This window comes from Lethenteron reissneri, chromosome 38, assembly GCF_015708825.2.
Source record: "Lethenteron reissneri isolate LAM-NWPU_2019-01 chromosome 38, ASM1570882v1, whole genome shotgun sequence".
Lineage (NCBI taxonomy): Eukaryota > Metazoa > Chordata > Hyperoartia > Petromyzontiformes > Petromyzontidae > Lethenteron > Lethenteron reissneri.
The window spans coordinates 4,974,641-4,999,814 of NC_083816.1; the positions used below are offsets into that span (position 1 = coordinate 4,974,641).

Sequence of the window (25,174 nt, forward strand, 5' to 3'; positions counted from 1 at the left end):
TGTCCATACGGCGTACATCCGTTTCAAGACAAGCAAAAAAAACGTGTACATTTGTTTGTGTTTCTCCCTTGTAATGGGACTTTGTAGAATGAACGTTGAGATTTAGAAGGGCACGGAGTGACCCAATAAGGTCTGAATTATACTCTTTGGTTCATTCGGTAAAGTCACGTAGGTGAAAATAAAATACTAAATGAAAACAACTAAATTTAATCACGACGTTTTGGTCGCAACACAAGCGTCCTTCATCAGGTGGGTACCACCACAGCGAAAACTTCAAATCTAGAAGGTCTGAATTGGTCTGTAATAAGCTAGGCGCTGATAAGGGGTTGACAGGCATGCGGGTGTGTTTCTAGGTAAGCACCCGTTCTGTTAGATTTGCGTCCTAACCCATCCCTCAAAGGACTTTTATCAATTAAAGACGAGCAATTCTTGCATTTACACATCTGGCAATAAATAAAACATCTGTCAGCTCACCAGATGTTGTAGGTAAGGGCCACCACTATGTTAGATTCATTCACATATCTTAGGGGACCCACTAAGAGGGTGCTTGTACTTAGACGTCTGGGGCCGTCCATAAATGACGTCACGCAGACATTTGTGACGATGTGTGACGAGGGGGAGGGGGTTGAGAAATGTGACGTCACATTAAAATGCGCAACTTTAAATAAATATAGACAACACGTTCCACTTAATTAAATATACTTTTTAATAAATGTTTTCTCCTACAACATCAGAGTGCAGCGCCACATTAAATACGCACTACAATGACAATAGTTTAAAGCGATTTGAAGCATGTTTCATTTTGGGGGGGGGCAGAGCTTTGTGACGTCATATTTGAGGGGGGGGGGGGGTCTCTGACTTTTTGTGACGCCGTGTGACGAGGGGGAGGTAAAAATTCGTCCAAATTCGCGTGACGTCATTTATGGACGGCCCCTCTGTCAGCTTCCCCAGCCAGTGACACAAGCGAGCCTGACTGCAGCTGATGAGACACTGAATGTGGAAACCGGCTCAAAAGTTGTGCTTGATTAGAACTAATGCTCGCTGTAAATATACATAGGGCTTTATTGGCTACCGGGATGTGAAAATAAACTTTTATTTATTTATGTGGAAGGGCAGATGTGTGTAGGAGACATCATCTTGGGCTCAGTAACGACACACCACTTTGTTGAGCTATCATTTTTGGCCAAGGTCGTTTATGAAAAATAAGTTAATAGCTCAGTGGGCTTCATCTTCTTGGTTCTTTCGGTAAAGTCACGTAGAATGGAAATAATAAAATAATAAAAATAAAACATAATGAAATAATTCTCACGACGTTTCGGCCACAACGCGTTCAGTTTATATTTCGTTTTTTTATTGTTTATTCTTGTAATGTTCATGACCCGCCCCAACGGGACATGTGAAAAGAGCTTTGCAGCTCATCGGATTCCTCCAGGATAAATAAATAAATATTGCTTTATAAAAACCTACAACGCTTAGGCGACGCTCTTTCCCGACGGACGCTCTCATTGGATACAGGCCGTGTTATGGGCGGGGCCAGACGAGAGAACTCGCTAGTGATTGGCTGGTGCTAGTTTCATCTCCGCCCCATTATTCGCAATGACCAATAGCAGGCGTCGATTGGGAGAGCCGCGCTTATGTGCGTTAGGCAATGTAATGTTATGTTTGTCCACGTTGTTTGCTGTATGAGGAATGCCAAACACCGGGGGCGTAAACATTCACGTTATGAATTTTGATTTAAAGCTTTCGTGACTGCAGGGATTCATCTTATTGGTTCTTTCGGTAAAGTCACGTAGAAGGGAAGTAATAAAATAATAAAAATAAAACATAATACAATAATTCTCACGACGTTCGTGTGCTGTTTCATTCAAACTCTGTCGCCTCGACGGACCTGGTTTTCACCTGAGGACGGCTGCTTGCGTTGTGGCCGAAACGTCGTGAGAATAATTTTATTATGTTTTATTTTTATTATTTTATTACTTCCCTTCTACGTGACTGTACCGAAAGAACCAAGAAGATTCACGTTATAAATTAACTCACCACCGAGTTCATTTGGAATGAGGTCAACAGTGGGGTTCCCACTACCAAGGGTTTTGTAAGGAAGGTGACGTGGTCAGAATGAGCTGGACAAAGGAAAGGCAAGGATGTTAATGCGCCTTTTTATGTAATTGTGTGTAGGGGCCGTCCATAAATGACGTCACGCGATTTTGGATGATGTTTCACCCCCCCCCCTCGTCACACGGCGTCACAAAAAGTCAGACCCCCCCCTCAAATATGACGTCACAAAGCTCTGCCCCCCCCCCCAAAACCATATTTCCATTTTGAAAATAAAACATGCTTCAAATCGCTTTAAACGATTGTCATTGTAGTGCGTATTTAATGTGGCGCTGCACTATGATGTTGTAGGAGTGTTATAACAATTAGTGTTGTTATAACAATTCTATATTTAAAGTTGCGCATTTTTATGTGACGTCACATTTCTCACCCCCCCCCCCCCCTCACCATTGGAACCCCCCCCCTCGTCACAAATGTCTGACCCCCCCCCCAGGTGCGTGACGTCATTTATGGACGGCCCCGTAATGCTTCTTCTTTCGTTTGGCGGGAAGATTGTTCATAATAATGGTCGCGAAAGCCTACGTGTTGAACTGGGAAGATTGTTCGGGAAAGTCCACGTGTTCATGTTATTAACGCTTTTCAACTAAAGTCGAAATTGTTAAGACTGCTCACGTGTGTCCCGTCTGTAACGGAGGATAACCCGTAAAAGACGCTATAAAATGATAACAGAATCGCAATTAAATGATAACAGTTGTGTTGCTACAATGTACAGGGAATACATTCCGATAGAACACCGGCCAAATGTAAACGAGTTGCTTAAAACTTGGGACCAAAACAAAAAAAAATCAGCGCTAAAAGTCTGATATTTTGGCGACCATTGGATGTTTCTGTTGCGCGTCGTCACTTTAAGATGTTCTTTGTTTATGTTCTTTGTTTGCTGCGGTTGCACCCGAGTCAAGAGCCGCATGGCTCACAGGGCTCTACCTAATAAATGAAACTTGTAAATGAATGACCTTGTGGACCGTGTGACTGCATAGTTATCTGGTTGCTTCCAACCTTCACTGACCCGCACAGACCAGCAAGGTCAAATCAGTCGTGGGGAGCCCCTCATCCAGCAGTAGATTGGCAAAAGGGTCTGTCTGCTCCATATAACATTGACTCTAGAGACGCCCACTTACTAAGTAAACATGGGAGGTTGGGCCAACGGTTTCCAACCGCATCAGGATCTGTATTTATCCTGGAGAAATCCGATGAGCTATGAAGCTGTTTTTCTCAGATGTCCAGGTAGGGGCGGATCAGAAAGTTACAATACAAAAACATGATCGGAGTCCACATGCCAACGTTGGCCCTAAGTTGTGTGTTTACTGGGTGACTCCACTCTCGCATCTTGTCGTTAAAGTCTCATCTCGGTATAGTGAAAACGTAATCTCATAGTTCCCAAAACTGAAGCAGTCATCATCAAAAACTAGTCCACTCTCATTAAAGACTCCAGTTCATGAGTCTACCCCCAAACAGAGGTCGCAACCGGGTACCCGATACCCGTACCCTACCCGATACCCAGCTACCCGAACCCGGCTGGGTACGGGTACCCGCTTGCGACCCTGGTGCGGCCGGGTACGGGTAAGGAATCAAAACCCGTTTGCGACCTCTGCCCACAAGGCTCTCGCTCTCTCCTGTCTCTATCCGGGCAACGTCATCAGCATACACTTTCTTTACCCAGCTACCGCTGAGACCCTCATCCCCATGCCTTTCATCACATTCAGACTCGACAACTGCAACTCTAGCATGGGACCTCCTTTGCCAGTACCAAAATATGAGAATAGGTTTTTTCCCCTTTTTTCTGGCCACAAAACAGGTGTAAAGTTGTTAAAACACAAAACTGAAATATTTTACAAGGAATCATGTCCGCATTAACCACAATACTTGTGGTCAGCATGCAAACAAAAAACATTCTCTGATCAAATATATGCATTGTCTTTGAAACTGATTGGTCCACACCACAGTTTTCTTTCGAGCCTAGTTTCTTTGCATTCTGATCACAAGTATTGTGGTTCATGCAGACATGATTCCTTGTAAAAGGTTTCAGTTTAGTGTTTTAACAACTTAACACAGCTGTTTTGTTGCCAGAAAAAAGGGGAAACCGTATTCTCAACTGCAACTCTTTTCTCCGGCCTACCTACGCAAATATCTCGTCTTTAATATCCGGACGATCCAAAATGCGGCTGCCAGACTTATCACTTGAACCCATAAACCCTGACCACGTCACACCAATACTCACGTCGCTCCACTAGCTCACGATCCAACCCCAGATCAATTTCAAAATCACACCATCTCGACGATCCTCCATGGATTTGCTCCCTGACTGCTTTTCCCCTCTCAACTCACTCTTCTCCCTTCACACGCTCTCCATTCACAGCCTACATTCAAATCTCATTAACTGCTCTCGTTTCCATAATGTGCTTTCCACTTCCCTTTTCCCTCTGCCTATGACCGACTACCTCTCTCAATTAAGTTACTGTGCTCGCCGCTTATGTACAGCGTCTTGAAATGCGTTCGCATCTACACGCTCTATAAATTAAGATTGCACCATATGGTATTGTCAAAACAAAATTGGTGAGCTCCCCGGTTAGCTTTACGGTGCCGCACTGTGGATGTGAAATTTACGTGGCACTTCCAGTATTACTCCAGCCAGTAACATAACACAAAACAGCATTCTCGCGAACTTGTGTTCAAATTACCCAGAGCTTCATGGAGATTCCTGGTATAAAAGTGCAATTTTCCACCTCGTCCATCTTGTAAAGAAATACGAGTTGTCTCAATGGGCTCCCCACATGGTTTCAATTTTGAAATAAAAATAATATAATATTAATGTTCTTAAAACAGATGTGAAATAATATTCTCTGATGGGCTTTTCGCACGTTGTTCTATGCTGCTGTTCACCCTACGATGTTGGGAGCAAAACGTCAGACGCTGTGCCGGATAATCTGTGGTATGACTCAAAAACACATCGGAGAGTAATACAGCACGACCGCGAAAACCTACACAGGAGCGGGGCTCGTACATTCATAACACATTGAATTGTACGGGTATTAGATTGCCTCTTAAATAATGCGCATTGCTTTGTAATTTGTGTAAGTTATGATCCTACCTACAGCAATTTTACCTCGCTGACTGTTGTATGCCTTGGATATTTGCATCTGCATTGGCAAATGAAACTGTAAAAAAACAAATCAGAGGAGGAATACCTTGGACGGTTATTTAAGGCAGACCTGAATTAAACATTTTAAAAATGAAATAATGAGGCGGGCGAAAGCAGGTTGGAGTGGTTTCGGAAAAAACGACTTTAGCAATGAAAATCAACGTATCAATGTGCCTATGACATATGGATCAGATATATGAATTATGACAAAAAATATTTAGCCAAAATTGAATAGGCTGCAAAGAAGCATGGATAGACAGACGTACATATGCCCGTCATTAATGTGAAACACAAAAGAGGAACACGTGCATCACAGAAAATATGAGTGTTCAGGACATATTTCAGAAAATGTAGGTTGAGCTTTTTCAGGACACGTTGCTTGGAGAGATGATTGGCTGGAGGTTAAGACAAATGATGGCATGGCAACTAAAGGAGGGATCCCACCTGAGAGAGCATGGAGATGGGGGAAGGAATGTAACTCATGTGCAAGAAACAGAATGCATCACGTGACCTTGGGAGATGGCGACGGTTTGGGGAGGCCTTCATGCAGCAGTGAATAGATAACGGCTGCTGATGATGAATCGAAAGAGTGTTATTTTATGTGGCAATGCGTTTTTCCACTTTGAAGATGGAACAAAAAATAAATTGGTTTTTTTTGGGTTTGTTTCAGACTCCTGTGGAAAGCCACGGTGTGTTCCCAGCGGCAGCACAGACACAGCAGGCACAATTAATCAAAGCCAAGGATTTTTCACGGATAAGCCCAAGCCAGAAATATGACCCAACTAAAATTGAAACCTGGCACAAAAAAAAGATTTGTTGGCACTGTTCATTTAATTCAAGTTCAGGCAACATCAGTGTTTGATTCTCTGCCTGCAAGAAATCAATTTAATTTTATACACTGTCAGCCTATCCGATGACAACTATACATTTATATGTGGAAGATATATATATAAATTTATATATTTATATATTTTTGTCCTATGTCATTTAATTTTTGGATGAATGCCTCACCATGTCGTATCAGTCATGGGGTTTTTTTAACAACACTTCCACTACACTGTTCTGTGTTTATTTGAAGGCAGGGGACATAGCCCTGGAAGTGTAGTAGTACAGTACAACAATATATTTTTGCTGGACTTTCTTCTACTGCCTACCACATCGTAGCACCGCAGATACCAGTCACAACCTATTCAGATATCAAAGACCGATTCAGATATTACTCGCAACTGATTTTGGTCCTGGCCGAAAATCGAACCCAGCTTGCAAGGGTTCATTGCGTAGTGTGCTAACTATCGACCCACCACCGCTACAAAACGTAACCAAACCTGCACTGACCATCGTGGTGAAGCATGGCTAAACACGTTTTTGTTTAGATTTATAGCTTTGTGACTGCAGGAATTTATATTCTTGGTTCTTTCGGTAGTCACGTAGAAGGGATATCGTAAAAATAAAACAATACAATTATCACGACGTTTCGATCGCAACACAAGCAATCATCATCAGATGTGAAAACCACAGCAAGAACATTTTCTTGCTGTGGGTTTCACACATTTATGTTTGTTGATGGAGGCTATAAGATTGTCATCAAAGTATTCATACATTTAGCAACATTAAGCCACTGAATAATAACGTGCACTAACTAACGATTGTAATTATTACAAACACAAATCAGGCATTATTTAGCAGGTGGTACGTGTCTCACAATCATTAAGCACGTGCAGCATTTAACGACTTAACATGTACTCAGTAAATATTCAACATTGGGACGGCGGCATGTGGTTGGAACTGTTGGTCCAACTTTGGGACAATATTTGCCCAACGTTAGGGAAACATTCCATACTTAACTGGCTATTTGAAAGGAGGTAAATTGGTGAAATCAGAAAGACAGACAGTCGTGGGTTAACCCGTTGAATAGCATCATCATCGGCCATGGTCAATCCACTGCTGAATGAAGGCACCCCTACGCATGTAAATAATCCACACCTATAGCACCTGCACACGAGTTTATTTCATTGATCCATCTCGTTCAGGGGATACCTATGTTACATTGCTGTTATAATCAGATACATGTTTACAGTAGGTATAATAATGAATACAAGTCAACACATTCATCACTAACATTGTGTGTGGCCTTAAAAGGGGAGAATATAATAATAGGTGGAATTTCGGGCAATTCTATCAGTAAATATTATTCCATTGCAGTAACATATCCTTTGGCGACGCCTGGTGGCTCAACATTGTTGCTACAAAAGCCCGGCGTTCCGTTTGTCCGTCAACCAAATAATAAACTTTCAGAAGGCCTGAATCAAAAAGTTATAGAAAGTGGACGCCCCCCCCCCGCTCTCCAGATGTGGGGGTAGAAAGTTGATCCAACAGGTTTCCAAAAATTGTCGACCTCACACACCCCCCCCCCCCAAAAAAGAAATGTATTTTGTAGACATATATACCTACACACTCTACATACAATTAAGTCAGTAGTTCTAGATTTGAAGCTTTCGTGACTGCAAGGATTCATATTCTTAGGTTTTTTTCGGTAAAGTAACGTAGGTAAAACATTAAAATTAATAAAAGTAAAATAAAATAAAAATCACGACGTTTCGGAGGCAACACAAACTTTCGTCTTCAGGTGGAACCGTCACAGCCACGACAGCTGTATCGGAAGTTTGTGTTGCCTCCGAAACGTCGTGATTTTTATTTTATTTTACTTTTATTAATTTTAATTTTTTACCTACGTGACTTTACCGAAAAAACCTAAGAATATAAAGTCAGTAGATACTACTATAGAGTTAGTAGATACTACTTTGCTACTATAGAGTTGGTAGCATCTACATAGAGTCAGTAGATATTACTGTAGAGTCAGTAGATACTACTATAGACTCAGTAGATACTACTGTAGAGTCAGTAGATACTACTATAGAGTCAGTAGATACTATTATAGTCAGTAGTATCGACTGTAGAGTCATTAGTATCTACTATAGAGTCAGTAGTGTCTACTATAGACTTAGTAGTATCGACTGTAGAGTCAGTAGATACTACTATAGAGTCAGTAGATACTACTATAGAATCAGTAGTATCTACGATAGAGTCAGTAGATACTACTATAGAGTTAGTTGTATCTACTATAGTCAGTACATACTACTATACTACTATATAGTTAGTTGTATCTACTATATAGTCAGTAGATACTACTATAGAGTCAGTAGTATCTACTATAGAGTCAGTAGATACTACTGTAGAGTCAGTAGATACTACTATAGAGTCAGCAGATACTACTATACTACTATAGAGTCAGTAGTATCTACTATAGAGTCAGTAGATACTACTATAGAGTCAGTAGTATCTACTGTAGAGTCAGTAGATACTAGTATAGAGTCAGTAGATACTACTATACTACTATAGAGTCAGTAGTATCTACTGTAGAGTCAGTAGATACTACTATAGAGTCAGTAGATACTAATATACTACCATAGAGTCAGTAGATACTACTATAGAGTCAGTAAATACTACTATAGTCAGTAGATACTACTATAGAGTCAGTAGATACTACTGTAGAGTCAGTAGATACTATTGTAGAGTCAGTAGATACTACTAGACTACTATTGTCAGTAGTATCTGCACACATGGGGGGGGGGGGGGGGGGGGAAGAGGACATCAGTGGTGGGGGCGAGAAGCCCTGCACAGGAGCGAGAATAAAGCGGGCAATTCTAGTGATAATAAACTCAACACATTCTTTAATAACACTGCGGCCTAAAAAAGAAAAAATATATGTATAAAAGGCAACGTTTCGGGCAATGGTCCTTCATAGCACGTAAACGAAATGTCGCCTATTTTTTCCGTTTAGCGCCAGTGTCATTGACAGAGAATGTGGAGTTTGAATTTTTGTGTGCTTGTGCACCACGGTCAACTCAGTGGCAACATCACTAGCCAATGTGTTCACTTTTGAACACGACAGCATTGGTCATGCTCCACATATCTCGAGAGTGTGTGTTCCCAGATCTCAACTACTGGAGACGCTTATTTGTAATAACGATGATAATAATTTTAACTTGTGACTCGCCGCGCAAGTTACTCACTCTATCTCGTAGACCAGGGGTGAAGAACCTTTTTTTCTGCCAAGGACCATTTGGATATTTTTACATCATTCGCAGGCCATACAAAATTATCAACTTAAAAATTAGCCCGTTATATTTGGTCAAACATTTAATTAGCTCACCCCTAATGCGATGGCTGGAACTGCTTCTCTTTGGCGAGGCGTGTGATGTTAGCTGGTATTGATGATGTTGCTGCTCGCAACTGCTTTTCAAGGTTTGCTCCTAGATTGATTGTCGTAGAGAGAGAGAACGACTCAGAGGACGACACGCAGGAAGGCACGCACGCGACGAGCCGGGGTTGTCGACAATTTTGCCCAAGCTCTACGATCCCCGATATATTAAGATGTTTTCTGCACAATCGACGACTGTTTCACTGGCGCGACGTAACCGGAGCACCCGGGGGAAAAACAACAACAACACTCTATCCCATACAGAGGGAACAGGTACACTGGAGTGCACACACGTTGCTGTACCGCCTTCTCCTGGCGAGACAGGGTGATGGCACCGACTCGACACCCACGGGGGAAGGGGAATGAACCACCAATCCTCACCTCCGCAGGCGTGTGCGCCACCGCCACCAGGCAAATTAACAAATATAATCTCAGGAGGTAATTAACAAAAATGTTGAATTAATTTACACGAGGGAGCACTGGTGCAGTGGTTGACACGCTGCACTGCGGACCATTCTGCAATCATTTGCTGTCTTTTCTTGGATTTTCTGTTTGCACATTGTCACATTAAGATGTTTTCTTGTTCATGTTTTTGTTTTTTGTTTGTTGCGGTTGCAAACGATTCAAGAGCCGAATGGCTCACAGGGCTATACCTAATAAATGAAACTGAAACTGAAATGCCACCTGAGTTCGATTCCCAGCCACGGCTAATACCAGCGGCGAGTGATTATCTCCCTTTGCCGGTCCTGGATCGCCGCAGCAACTATCACCAAACCCGCACCGAGCCATGATTGACACGGCCATGGGGAGGCCTTCATCCAGCAGTGGACTGACCATGGTGCTGTAAGCCGATTAATTTACACGCAATTACGTTCTTTAAATAAGTTGTACAACAATGTCAGTCACACACGAACAAGTATCAGATGCGACTGCTGCTGCTGATGATGATGTTGGTGATGATGTTGTTGCTGCTACTGATACATAATTCTGTTGCCATCGATGATGATAATTAATACTACTGTTGCTACTGATGATGCTGTAAGTGATGATGCTGTTGCTGCTACTGATACAAAATTATGTTTCCACTGTTGGTACCGTTGATGATAATACTACTGCTGCTATTGATGATGCTACTGCTACTAATACAAAACGATAATTTCATAACACTTCAAAACTTCCAACATTACATTAGTTGTTACCCTAACCACCGTTCGCTCACACCGACGCTGCAACCGATAACGCCACTGGCAGCATCTGCCTACGATTCTAATAAGGGGCCGTCCATAAATGACGTCACGCGATTTTGGACGATTTTTGCCCCCCCCCCCCCTCGTCACACGGCGTCACAAAAAGTCAGACCCCCCCCCCTCAAATATGACGTCACAAAGCTCTGCCACCCCCCCCTCCCAAAATATATATAAAACATGCTTCAAATCGCTTTAAACTATTGTCATTGTAGTGCGTATTTAATGTGGCGCTGCACTTTGATGTTGTAAGAGAAAAGATTCATTAAAAAGTCTATTTAATTAAGTAGAACGTGTTGTCTATAGTTATTAAAAGTTGCGCATTTTGATGTTCCGTCACATTTCTCAACCCCCCCCCCCCCCTGTCACACATCGTCACGAATGTCTGACCCCCCACCCCCTCCCCCTAGGTGCGTGACGTCATTTATGGACGGCCCCTAACCCACACACGCCTGTCCACCTCGTCACGGCATCAATAATTCACAGCTGACCACGAGCCAGAAGGACAACTATGAGCGGTGGGGAGAACCTCCTCCCCCCCCACCACTACCACCACCACCAACCCCCTCGTGAGAGGGCTTTTTATAGCGACCAATGGGGCAGACAACGAGCAAGGGGACATCACCCAGCCAGATCGACCCCCTAACCTCCCCTCCCCTCCTTTCCACGGCTCCAACTTGAACACCCAGACACCCAAACCCTCGAACCTCCTTCCCCCCCTCCCAGTCCAGCGACGACACCCCCGCAGCAACCCCAGCAAGCAGCCCCGGCCGCCGGCGGGGACCTCCTCTGTCCCGGCTCGCGTGGAGGAGGAGTGGGGGGGGTGGGAGTTGCGCCTCACCGAGCCTCAGTCATCCACCGTCGGACAGAGGGATTCATCGCTTTTTTAAAAATAAATTGTGTGGTTTGCGCCCTGGGTGAGTAAGAAACGAGTTGGGGGGGGTAGGTCAGAGTGGTAATTTTAACATGGCCGAGAAGATGTACGCGGACGGGGTGATCGAGGCGGTCGAGGTGGAGGTGGACACGGAGGCGTTCCTCCGCCGGCGGCAGGAGCTCAAGAAGAAGAAGGTGCAGCAGGACATCAGGCCACCGAGGGCCCTGTTCTGCCTCACGCTCAGCAATCCCATCCGCAAGGCCTGCATCAACCTCGTCGAGTGGAAGTATCCGTGCGGGGGAGACGTCGTTGCAAACTCACCACCACCCACCACCCACACGTCTCTCCTCACCCCCCCTACTCAGATGTCAACACTCACCTGCGACTACTCACCAACACTGATCTCCGCCGCCACAACGACGGGGGGCCCAACTTTGCCGCAAACAACAACCGACACTGTCAGCTTTAACCGGACCACTGCTCACCACACACTCACCACGGTCATCTAATACACAACCACCACACATTCACCACACACTCATCACACACTCACCACATACTCACCACACATTCACCACACATTCACCACACACCACACATTCACCACACACTCACCACACACTCACCACGGACATCTAATACTAACTCGCATTACACAGCCACCACACACTCACCACACACTCACCACACACTCACCACACATTCACCACACATTCACTACACATTCACCACACATTCACCACACACTCACCACACACTCACCACACACTCACCACACATTCACTACACATTCACCACACATTCACCACACACCACACATTCACCACACACTCACCACACATTCACCACACATTCACCACACATTCACCACACACCACACACTCACCACACACTCACCACACACTCACCACACATTCACTACACATTCACCACACATTCACCACACACCACACATTCACCACACACTCACCACACATTCACCACACATTCACCACACACTCACCACACACTCACCACACATTCACCACACATTCACCACACACTCACCACACATTCACCACACATTCACCACACACTCACCACACACTCACCACACATTCACCACACACTCACCACACACTCACCACACACTCACCACACATTCACCACACACTCACCACACATTCACCACACATTCACCACACACTCACCACACACTCACCACACATTCACCACACACTCACCACACATTCACCACACACTCACCACACACTCACCACACATTCACCACACATTCACCACACACTCACCACACATTCACCACACATTCACCACACATTCACCACACACCACACACTCACCACACACTCACCACACACTCACCACACATTCACTACACATTCACCACACATTCACCACACACCACACATTCACCACACACTCACCACACATTCACCACACATTCACCACACACTCACCACACATTCACCACACATTCACCACACTTCACCACACTCACCACACACACACCACACACTCACCACACACTCACCACACATTCACCACACATTCACCACACACTCACCACACATTCACCACACATTCACCACACATTCACCACACACCACACACTCACCACACACTCACCACACACTCACCACACATTCACTACACATTCACCACACATTCACCACACACCACACATTCACCACACACTCACCACACATTCACCACACATTCACCACACACTCACCACACACTCACCACACATTCACCACACATTCACCACACACTCACCACACATTCACCACACATTCACCACACACTCACCACACACTCACCACACATTCACCACACACTCACCACACACTCACCACACACTCACCACACATTCACCACACACTCACCACACATTCACCACACATTCACCACACACTCACCACACACTCACCACACATTCACCACACACTCACCACACATTCACCACACACTCACCACACACTCACCACACATTCACCACACATTCACCACACACTCACCACACACTCACCACACATTCACCACACACTCACCACACATTCACCACACACTCACCACACATTCACCACACATTCACCACACATTCACCACACACTCACCACACACTCACCACACACTCACCACACACTCACCACGGACATCTAATACTAACTCGCATTACACAGCCACCACACACTCACCACACATTCACCACACACTCACCACACATTCACCACACATTCACCACACACTCACCACACACTCACCACACATTCACCACACACTCACCACACACTCACCACACACTCACCACACATTCACCACACACTCACCACACACTCACCACACATTCACCACACACTCACCACACACTCCCCACACACTCACCACACATTCACCACACACTCACCACACACTCACCACACATTCACCACACACTCACCACACACTCACCACACATTCACCACACACTCACCACACTCATCACACACACACACACTTGAGTAGAACACTTACCACACACAACCACACACACACTTTGATAGAACACTCAACACACAACCACACACACACACACTTGGATAGAACACTCACCACACACACACACACGTGGATAGAACACTCAACACACACACACACACACTTGGGTAGAACACTCAACACACACACACACACGTGGATAGAACACTCAACACACACACACACTTTGATAGAACACTCAACACACAACCACACACACACACACACGTGGATAGAACACTCAACACACAACCACACACACTTTGATAGAACACTCAACACACAACCACACACACACACACACGTGGATAGAACACTCAACACACACACACACACTTTGATAGAACACTCAACACACAACCACACACACACACACTTGGGTAGAACACTCACCACACCCAACCACACACACACACGTGGATAGAACACTCACCACACACAACCACACACACACACTTGGATAGAACACTCACCACACACAACCACACACACACACGTGGATAGAACACTCACCACACCCAACCACACACACACACATGGATAGAACACTCACCACACACAACCACACACACACACGTGGATAGAACACTCACCACACACAACCACACACACATGGATAGAACACTCACCACACACACACACACGTGGATAGAACACTCACCACACACACACACACTTTGATAGAACACTCACCACACACACACACACTTTGATAGAACACTCACCACACACACACACACTTGGGTAGAACACTCACCACACCCAACCACACACACACACACACGTGGATAGAACACTCACCACACACACACACTTGGGTAGAACACTCACCACACCCAACCACACACACACACATGGATAGAACACTCACCACACACAACCACACACACACACGTGGATAGAACACTCACCACACACAACCACACACACATGGATAGAACACTCACCACACACACACACACGTGGATAGAACACTCACCACACACACACACACTTTTATAGAACACTCACCACACACACACACACTTTGATAGAACACTCACCACACACACACACACTTGGGTAGAACACTCACCACACCCAACCACACACACACACACACGTGGATAGAACACTCACCACACACACACACTTGGGTAGAACACTCACCACACCCAACCACACACACACATGTGGATAGAACACTCACCACACACAACCACACACACACACGTGGATAGAACACTCGCCACCCTGACCTGCAATCACCCGCACTTGCCTCTTATCTCACCAGGACACTCAGCCTGGGCGTGTAGCTGCTACATACAAAAGCCGATTAGTAGTTTTGGGTCGTGTCTACTTGCAGTCCAGGGGTTTACACACTCCAGTCCTCGCGACCCACCACGGTCAGAGTATTCGCTCAGTAGGTTGGGGGGGGGGGGTCGCTCATTCTCCTCTGCTGCTCCCATTGTCTAAAACTCGCTTCCCCCTGCCAACACATTGAGCAATTGAACTTTACAGAGGACTGAAGCTTGGTAAACTTGGACGGGGGTAGAGCGGTGGTGCAATGGTTGGCGCACTGCGCTGTGAATCCTGGCGATCCGAGTTTTGATTCCTGGCCACGGCTAACATCAGTGGCGAGCGACATCTGAACCGGTCCCAGGGCACCCACCCGTCACCAAATCCGAACCGACCAGCGTGGTGAAGTATGGTCAAACAACCGCCACACGCGTGGACAGGCGGACTGGAATTTGGACCACAGTGTCAACTTGAAATCAAAGGTCATAAGGTCATGCATGGTTTTACGTTTTGAGTTGCTCCCTTGACCTCTCCTCTCTGCGGGCCCTTCGACATCCTCATCCTCATCACGATATTCGCCAACTGCGTGGCGCTCGCCATCTACCACCCGTACGCGGAGGACGACACCAACAAGATCAACCACATACTGGTCAGTGGCGTGGACTATTCCATTTCACTAGTAGGCAGTGGGTGGGTGGCTGGCGGTAAGAGATATTGGACGTGGAGAGGTGATTGGGGGGTGGGGGAGGGTGAAGAAAGGGGAGTGAGTGAGAGAGACGAAATTAAGTATTAACAACAGATGATTGCATTGCACCATTAAGCAATTGGTAATTAAATATAATATTTTTGTCCTAAAAAGTGAAAAATGTTGGAAAAATTTTTTTCACGAACATTAATTGTCACGCACAACGAGTCTGTGTGGAAAATGTCAGCTCGATTGGATCACGGGAAGTGGGTTAAAAAACGACCGAAAGATTTGCACGGTCCTAAGCAAGCAAGCGAACTTAATATAAAGGATTTAAAATAAGTATAACCCGTAAAAACAAAGTTTTTCACTATAAATCCTTTATATGCGTGGCAGCGAACTTAATATAAAGGATTTAAAAATATATTCGCCTGTGGAGGACGCGGGGATCGATCCCGCGACCTTTGGCATGGGAAGCGAGGGCGCTACCAACTGCGCTACTCCGCCACGGCCTGTGGAGGGGTTACGCTCTGGGCTCTTATACTGTGACGTTCAGCCAAAGCCAAGAATGAGTTCTTTTGAATATATGTAAAATAATTTTTTTTGCCTAAAAAGTGTAAACTTTTGGAGAATTTTTTTTTTCACGAACATTAATTGTCACGCACAACGAGTCTGTGTGGAAAATGTCAGCTCGATTGGATCACGGGAAGTGGGTTAAAAAACGACCGAAAGATTTGCACGGTCCTAAGCAAGCAAGCGAACTTAATATAAAGGATTGAAAAAAAAAGTCATCATCAGCCACGGTCAATCTACTGCTGAACAAAAGCTTCTCAGAAAGCAATCCGTTCCTTGGCCCTCATCCCGTCATTCCTCTTGACCATCGTCCCTTCTAGCCGTGGCGTTTCCTGCCCAAGGCCCACTCGCTTCATTGTCTTGCCAGTTCGAACGATGCCATTGACCTGCGTTTCTATGTTCTCCCGAGCCGCGCGTTCCTCATTCTGTGCCCTCAACAGTCATCCAAAAGCGTGCGTTCATCTTTCTCCCCTTATTTGAGCACTTCCCAGTTTTTTTTGTTCCACCCGTTTATTTTGTGCTCAATGATGACCGCGGTGTTATCGAACCGCGTCTCACGTAGCGGGCGGGGGGGGGGCAGCAGTGCGGACTGATTAATCACGTTCCTGGTTCGCCTCATTGTTGATGTGGTGACTGTTCGCCCTTCCAAAAGTCATCCCACCCTGCCCCCGCGTCCACCCCCTATATTGCATCGTGTTGATCGTCGCGGGCAGCCTTTCACGAGCTCGCTGTCCTGGATGCACACACAACACCCTCTGTGCTGGGTGCTCGTTTTTATTTGTTTGTTTATTTGCAGACCCTCCGACACTCGGTTGCCCCAGTTGTTTAGCTTTAGGGAACTCGTCGAAGGCGTCACCTTCATTCGTTTCGCTTCACGATTTATCCCGAGGCCCAATTGGGAAGCCTTTCTCTTCATTCACAGCGCCCCAGTAGGGAATTGAACTGTGTGGGGGGGTGGGGGAGGGGTAATTGTCAAAACGTGACGACTAGCGAACCTCCTCGTGTTCTGTGACGGAAAATGAGAGGCAGATGTGGCGTGTGTACTCACCGAACACTCATCCCTACCAGTAATTGGCTTTTTTTACGTCTTAAAATGCTAAGGATATACGTATTGTGAGGGTTTTTTTAATTCTCTATAATTTAAAGAATAAATTGGCAAAATAATTCCACACTAATCGGAGCACAAGTTGAAATGTTTTCGAAATTAGAAATGAACCGTGGTCAGTCTTCTGTATTCGTTACTTCCACCTCTTCGATGTCGTTGTCTATTAAACGATGTAACACGATGTTTGTCCCTGGGTACTAGGCGTTATTTTTAATTGCTTATGCCTCAAAAGTACATAAAATGGCTGTTATTCCCCACAAACTTTGCTTTTGTGACCAGGACTTTATGTAAAGGAATGACACAAATGCACACGTTTTCTCATTGAAAATAGGTAAATTAAAAAATATCACTGTCCTGGTCACAAAAGCAAAGTTTGTGGGAAATAATAGCCATGTTTTGTACTTTTGATGCATAAACAATTAGGAAATAACACTACCCAGGAACAAAATGAGTTTTTTAGTTACACAGTGTTATACGTCGGATGAACTTCTTCCGTTTAAACTCAATGTGTATTTGTTGCAAGGAAAATCCCGATTAGCCAGCTACTCAGTTTCAGTGGCAACGGCCTGCAGCAACTAGCAAGAGGGAGTTATTGTTGGGGTATAGAGGAGCCCAGTCAGCAGCCAGCCAGGAAATTCAAGATTATTTTTAATAGTAGTTTGATTTTTTTTCAAATAATGATGCAATAGTAACGGCTCGGGATAAATATGAACAAACTCCTGAACTAAGCCCTTAACAAAAGATCAGTACACAAACTCAAACCCCAAATAAAAACACGAACCCTTAACGATAATCCGAATGGGAACTCAAACCTTTACTACTAACATGCTTACTGGAATCTCCAACCGTAGCCCTTGCCAGTGGGTGCACAAGCACAATTAAACATCAACACCATTCGCCAATAACGCCGCCCTAGAAAGAATGTACGTGGTATCTTCTTGGTTCTTTCGGTAAAGTCACGTAGAAGGGAAGTAATAAAATAATAAAATAAAACATAATAACATAATTCTCACGACGTTTCGGCCACAACGCAAGCAGCCGTCCGAAACGTCGTGAGAATTATTTTATTATGTTTAATTTTTACAATTTTACTACTTCCCTTCTACGTGACTTTACCGAAAGAACCAAGAAGATGAATCCCTGCAGTCACGAAAGCTTTAAATCGAAAAATGTACGTGGTAGTTGACGTTTCGGGGCAATGGCTCTTCCTCAGAGCAGAGCGAGAGCCCTTTAAGGTCTCGTGTTTACGGGAGCCGCGTTGGGCAAGCTGAGGACGCGTACCTCTGTTAAAAATAAGCGCTCGCTAACAACGACGATTGTCCCGTAGGACTGCGGCGGAGATTCTGAGCGTACGTGTGTGCGTCTGTGAGTGGGGGGGGAGCGGTAATGTCGTGGTTAGTGCGCTGCGCTATGAACCTGGCCACCCAACATCAGTGATGATTATCTGAACGTGTCCTGAGCCTCTCCTAGGTCGACTCGGCCTAAAATAAGTACCTGGCGCGGTGTGTAAATATCGGCACTAGGGAGACAAAGGCGGGCGGGCGCGCTGCTGGCCACCCACCCCCTCGTGTGCCGTGCCGTCCTTCATAGGTGCTCGCTAACAGCACTTGCCCCTACAGGTTCTTAAAGGCGATACGTAGGACCTTTGTCTTTGTATATGTTTGTGTATTTGTGTGCACTGTATGTGTCTGTGATAGGGTTGGTTGTGTATGTATTTTGTTCATGTATATGTGTAAGTTTACGTGTGTATGTACGATTGTGAATGCATGTATGTATCTGTGTGTATGTATACACGTCCGTGCATCTATGCGTCTCTGTATGTCTGAATGGGTATGGCCACCGCCGATGCATCTGCGCGTGTGTATGTGCACGTCCGTATGTGTCTAAATCTGTGTGTGTGTGTTGACTAATAAATTGAATCCCGCTTCAAACCCTCACCGCTAATTGAGGTCTGCTCCTCACTCTCTCGCAAGAATAACTCCGGACCACCTTTCAAGTCCGCTTTAGGTGAACCCTCAACCGCATTGTCCGCGTGCTGACTTAAAGGTAGCTTCCAGACACACATTATCGCTGTGGTCCAGTGGTTAAGCAAGACTGAATGTTTGTCACCACGTGCCGCGTTTACAATTCCAGAGCTCGCCGGCTCGATTCGATCTCCCAGCGCGGCGGTCGAAACGAGAGGGACACTTTGTGAAATCCTATCGCCTGTTGTTAGACTCTGACCACCCAGCAGTACAGTACAACGAATGGGTGCACCCACCAAAGCTAGTCGATCAGCGGGCAGGTCGTGTGTGTGTGGTGGGGTAAACTGTGGGTACCCCCCACCTCTTCCAAGAAGTTTGGCCACCGTGGAAGAGTAGAACAAAGTACCCTCTAGAGGGACCTCTCTAGAGCTTCCTCGAGCGGAGGCTCCTTCTGCCAGCAGTGGAGTGAGCGAGCAATTGCAGGGCTTTTTTCTTTATATCCCTGGAACGTGCCAGAAAGTTCTTCTGCTGTGGAGATGGAGTGGTGAGCCGGGTAGATGATCACATCGCAGGATCATGGGAGATGGTGACAACTTGGGGAGGCCGTCATCCAGCAGTGGATTGACGATGGCTGATGATGAGGATGATTAGTTTCACTGGCCAAAGTTATTTTTATGGCGGTGCGTGAATCAGGAAGGAACCAGAATTTATTGATGTGAAACGGGAGTGATCCTTAAGATTAGACAGCGGGGAGCCAGGATTCCTGAGATGAATCAGGAGGGAGTCAGGATTCCTGAGATAAATCAGGAGGGAGCCAGGATTCCTGAGATGAATCAGAATGTATCCAGGATTCCTGAGATGAATCAGGAGGGACCCAGGATTCCTGAGATGAATCAGCATGGATCGAGGATTGTGGAGACGTGATCGGGTGATGAGGGATCTGTATTTGTCCGGACGGACCGGCATTGAGCTGGAGCGTCGTGGGGTTGGGGCAGGCTGGAGCCGCGTGGTCACCACGAGCCCGCGCCGCTATAAAAAGCCTCTCTCCCGGCGGAGTGGCGGGCACGCAGCTGTTGCCTCCTCCCGCATTCCTCGCTCCGCGTGGAGGAGGCACCACCACCTCCTCCTCCTCCTCCGCTGCTCCCGGCCCCAGCGAGAGCAGCGTCACTACATCATCATCATCGTCGTCGTCGTCATTGTCGTGACCACCACCATCATCATAATCACGTCCGTCGTCGTCGTCATCATAATCAGCATTGTTATTATCATAATTGTCATCATCATCGTCGTGACCATCATTATCATAATTTTCGTGTCCATCATCATTGTCATTATCGTCATCATCAACATTGTCATCGTCATTATCATTGTTATTGGCATCATTATCATCATCACCATCGTTATTTTCATCGTCATCACCATCTGCTCGGTGTGGTGTGCGGCTGTCGTCCAGCGCATTGGAGGCAATCAAGAGTTGGTGGGTCACGTGGGCTGATGACCAAATCTCCCAGAATGCGCTCGATTTATCCTGTCAGATCTCTCAGAAGCTAAGCACATCTTAGCCTGGATAGTGCTTGGATGGGCGACCACCATCCAAACCTGGAATTTCATCTATATCATGACCATTGCCCGAAACGTCGCCAGTTATTTTTTTTCCTTTTGCGGCCACAGTGTGATTGACGCGGAATGTGTCGTATTTTTTGTTATTGTGCTTGTGCACCACTGTCAATGCAGCAGTAGCGTCACCAGACAATTTGTTTAATCTATTGTGGGCCTGCTAAAATGTATCAGCATCTCAAAGCACCTTACATCACACCCCAACTCAACCGTTGCATTGTCCTGTGGGAGGTCTGGCCTCGGGGAACCCCCAGTGACAGCCATCCCTACGCGGCACAAGCCATAACGCAGCACCGGCCTACAAATGGGTGTAGTCTGCCAGTAGGGGGCTATGTTGCCATGGTGAATTCCCCCAATGACCAGATCTCCCTTACGGAAGGGAAATCTCAGATCTCCCCTGCTCATGAAGCCATTAATTTATTTTACTTAGCAAACTATCCCGCACTTGTCAGAGTGTCAGGAGCGGTGGCACAGTGGTAAGCGCACTACTTTAAGAACTGGGCCACGTGAATTCGATTTTTCGGCCACGGAGAGCATCGGCGACGAATAAAGCTCTCCCGTGTGCTCTCCGATTGCAACACGTGCCCGACGTTTCACTCCGCATGCTGGGAGCTTCTTCAGGGACATGATTATCGGACATCGCGTCGAAAAATACGCGGTACAACCCGACAGACACATTGGAGAGCCAGCCAGCACGACCGCGAACGTGCACGCAGCAGCGTCGGCAGTGGCGAGGGATATCCAAACCGGTCCGGTCCTGGGCCTTCGGTGTTGCGGTGACATTTTTGGGACCCAGTTGGCACACACTTGTCGGAAATTCGACTTGCCTTGAATGATTTAAGCAGCGGTCAGTTTTGCTTGAATCAAATGCTTGTGAATTGCGTCATTGTCTATCTTACAGACAACGACTCTCTCTTTACACTATGGGAGTTCTGGTATTGACAGGGGGTGGAGAGAATGTAGGGATTCAGAAGAGTGGGGATGGCCACACACAAGTCACGTGATTTACGGGAGGTTTGAGCTGATTTAAATAAAGAGATGCGTATGTACGCTGAACTTCTTTTGCAGCGTATGTAGCCAACCTTGCTAATCAGAGGGATTCAGAGTTGGGGTGATCACACAGAGGTCACGTGATTTTAAGGGAGGATTGTGCCGCTTTACACATAGAGATGTGTAGGTGCAACCTAGGTACACAAATTCTGCTGTGATATTTTCTGACATTTGTTTTGCCTATATTGATCTGGAGCCCAAGTTTGCAGCCTTCCTTACAAAGTTCGCCTAACATTGCCCGCACGTTTTATTCCCAACGGACGCTTTAATGACTATTGTCGAAGCAAATCTGAGACGGTTATTATTTTCTGTTTATATTTGTGCCATTGTTTCTCCAATCCAATTTTGTTTTCGAATGTTGCCATGCAGTGGATTTTTCACGGCTGATGCTGACTTGCATTTTGGTGTGTGTGTGCGCGCGTAGAGTACATGCAGTATATGCGGATACTTTATATATGTTTGGATTGGCGCACAGCATCACGAACGCGGCGGTCCGAGTTCGATTCATGGTGGCGGCCAGGAATATCAGTGGTGCGTATCTCATCCGGCCCTGGGCATCCCCTAGGTCTACTCAGCCTCAAATAAGCACCTGGTGCAGTGCGTAAACATCAGCACTGAGAAGACAAAGGTGGTTGGGCGTGCTGCTGGCCACCCACCTTCTCGTGTGCCGTGCCGGCCTTCATAGGTGCTCATTAACAGCACTTGCCCCAACTGTCTGTTAAGGGCTATACGGGAGATCTTTGTCTTTGTTAGCACGAAGACGCATAATGTGATTGTAAATTGGCAACAGAAAGATGCCAAATTGGCCAAATAAATCTGAAAATCCGACATGTAAATTCAAAACTCTTATCCCTCGCGCGTGTGTGTGTAACGTGTGTGTACGTCACGTGTCACGGCCTGTGTTGACGGACACGTGCTCCCACGCGCGCATTTGCGTGCGTGTGGGAACGTCATTGACGGGGGTGATAGGTGATGGGGGTGATGGGTGATAGGGTCGGTTGAGGTAGTGGAGGTGTTGGGTGATGAGGGTGACGAGTGATGGGGATGGTGGGTCCTGAAGTAGAACTCAAGATGGAAATGTTCAATAAAGCTTACAAAGCTTGGTGAGAGCATTTGCGCTGTAAGATTGGTGTGATGGGAGTGGTTGGTGTGATGGGAGTGGTTGGTGTGATGGGAGTGATGGACGATAGGGGTGGTGTGTGTGATGGGAGTGGTTGGTGTGATGGGAGTGATGGACGATAGGTGGGTGTGATGGGTGAATGAGGTGATGGTGATGATGGGTTATGGGGGTCTTCTTCGTATGGCTGATATTGATGTCGAGCAACAACTATCATTTCACATTGAGGTGGTTGAGCCAGACGATCGTGTCAGGAGTTGTAGTCGAGTCGTGCACCATGGCCCTGATGAGGCCCACCTCCGTATTTGTGAATCGGCCATTGGGTCGTTGTCCGTTCCATGGTTCTGTTCTGGGTGCCCACCGTCTCCGCACACTGCCGGGGAGCTTTCAGTTCTCCCTTTGTGCATCTCCATCTGTAATGGTTTGTGGTGATGGGGTGATGCGTGATGGGCGTGAAGGATGATGGGGTGATGGGTTATGGGGGTGACGGTTGATGGGGGTGATGAGTTATGGGGGTGACGGATTATTGGGGTGATGGGTGATGAGGGTGATGGGCGATGAGGGTGATGCGTGAATGGATGATGACCAGTAAGGGGGTGGTGGCGAGGGGAGAGTTCGTGCCGCTGCGCTTTCTGAACCTGTTGCTGTCCGTACGCCTGTAACACGTGGAGGCATGGGGGCCGGCGAGGATGCATCAGCACTAGCATCTTAATCAGTGGCACCACTGTAATTATTAACTCCCACGTTATCATGATCATCATCATCATTACTGACCATCGCATGATCATCATCATCATTACTGACCATCGCTGTCATTGTTATGGTCATCAGCACCATCATCATCAATGACTACCGAGTCATCATCATCATCATCATCAAAATTGCCACCAACCAGTAAGCGTGCAACGTTGGCACAAACGTTGGCATTTGGTTGGAACTGCTGTCCCAACGTTTCATGTTTACTGAGCACTATCATTAGTATTATCATCCTTGACCACTTCTAACATCACCATCATCAATGGCCGGAGGAAATTCCCAAAAAAGATCACCATCATTGTCATTGTCGATGCCAATTTCATCATCATCATACCACCTAAATTTAGATTTAAAGATTTCGTGACTGCAGGAATTCATCTTCTTGGTTCTTTCGGTAAAGTCACGTAGAATGGAAATAATAAAATAATAAAATAAAACATAATAAAATAATTCTCAGGACGGCTGCTTGCGTTGTGGCCGAAACGTCGTGAGAATTATTTTATAATGTTTTATTTTATTATTTTATTATTTCCATTCTACGTGACTTTACCGAAAGAACCAAGAAGATAAATACCACCTGATGAGACTTCTCGCTCGCCAGGTGAGTTAATACAACATGCAAAGCCCCAGCCACAAGAACATGGAATGTTCACTCTTGGTTCAGCACCTAATTGGCCAAACATCATAATGTGGCAGGATCCTCCTGAAGACGAGTGTTCAGCCTTTCCAGGTCCGGTGCGCCACCGATGATGTTAACCGTGGTTGGGAAATGATCTCGGCTTGCAGGGTTCTTCGTTCGGTGCCAACCCCCCCCCCCTCCCCCGCTCAGCCTATACGAATACACAAGTATAACCCGTAAAAACAAAGTTTTTCACTATAAAT

At 46.1% G+C, this 25,174-nt stretch overlaps 1 protein-coding gene across 1 annotated transcript in view; it reads left to right on the forward strand.

Annotated features, from left to right (window-relative positions):
- Positions 1–11,417: 11,417 nt before the first annotated feature.
- LOC133351740 (voltage-dependent L-type calcium channel subunit alpha-1D-like) overlaps positions 11,418–25,174 on the forward strand; it is a 104,319-nt gene continuing 90,562 nt past the window's right edge. The window contains 2 exon segments of the mRNA XM_061567207.1: positions 11,418–11,916; positions 15,969–16,074. Of these exon segments, the coding sequence (XP_061423191.1) occupies positions 11,723–11,916; positions 15,969–16,074 (300 nt within the window). The 5' untranslated portion in view covers positions 11,418–11,722.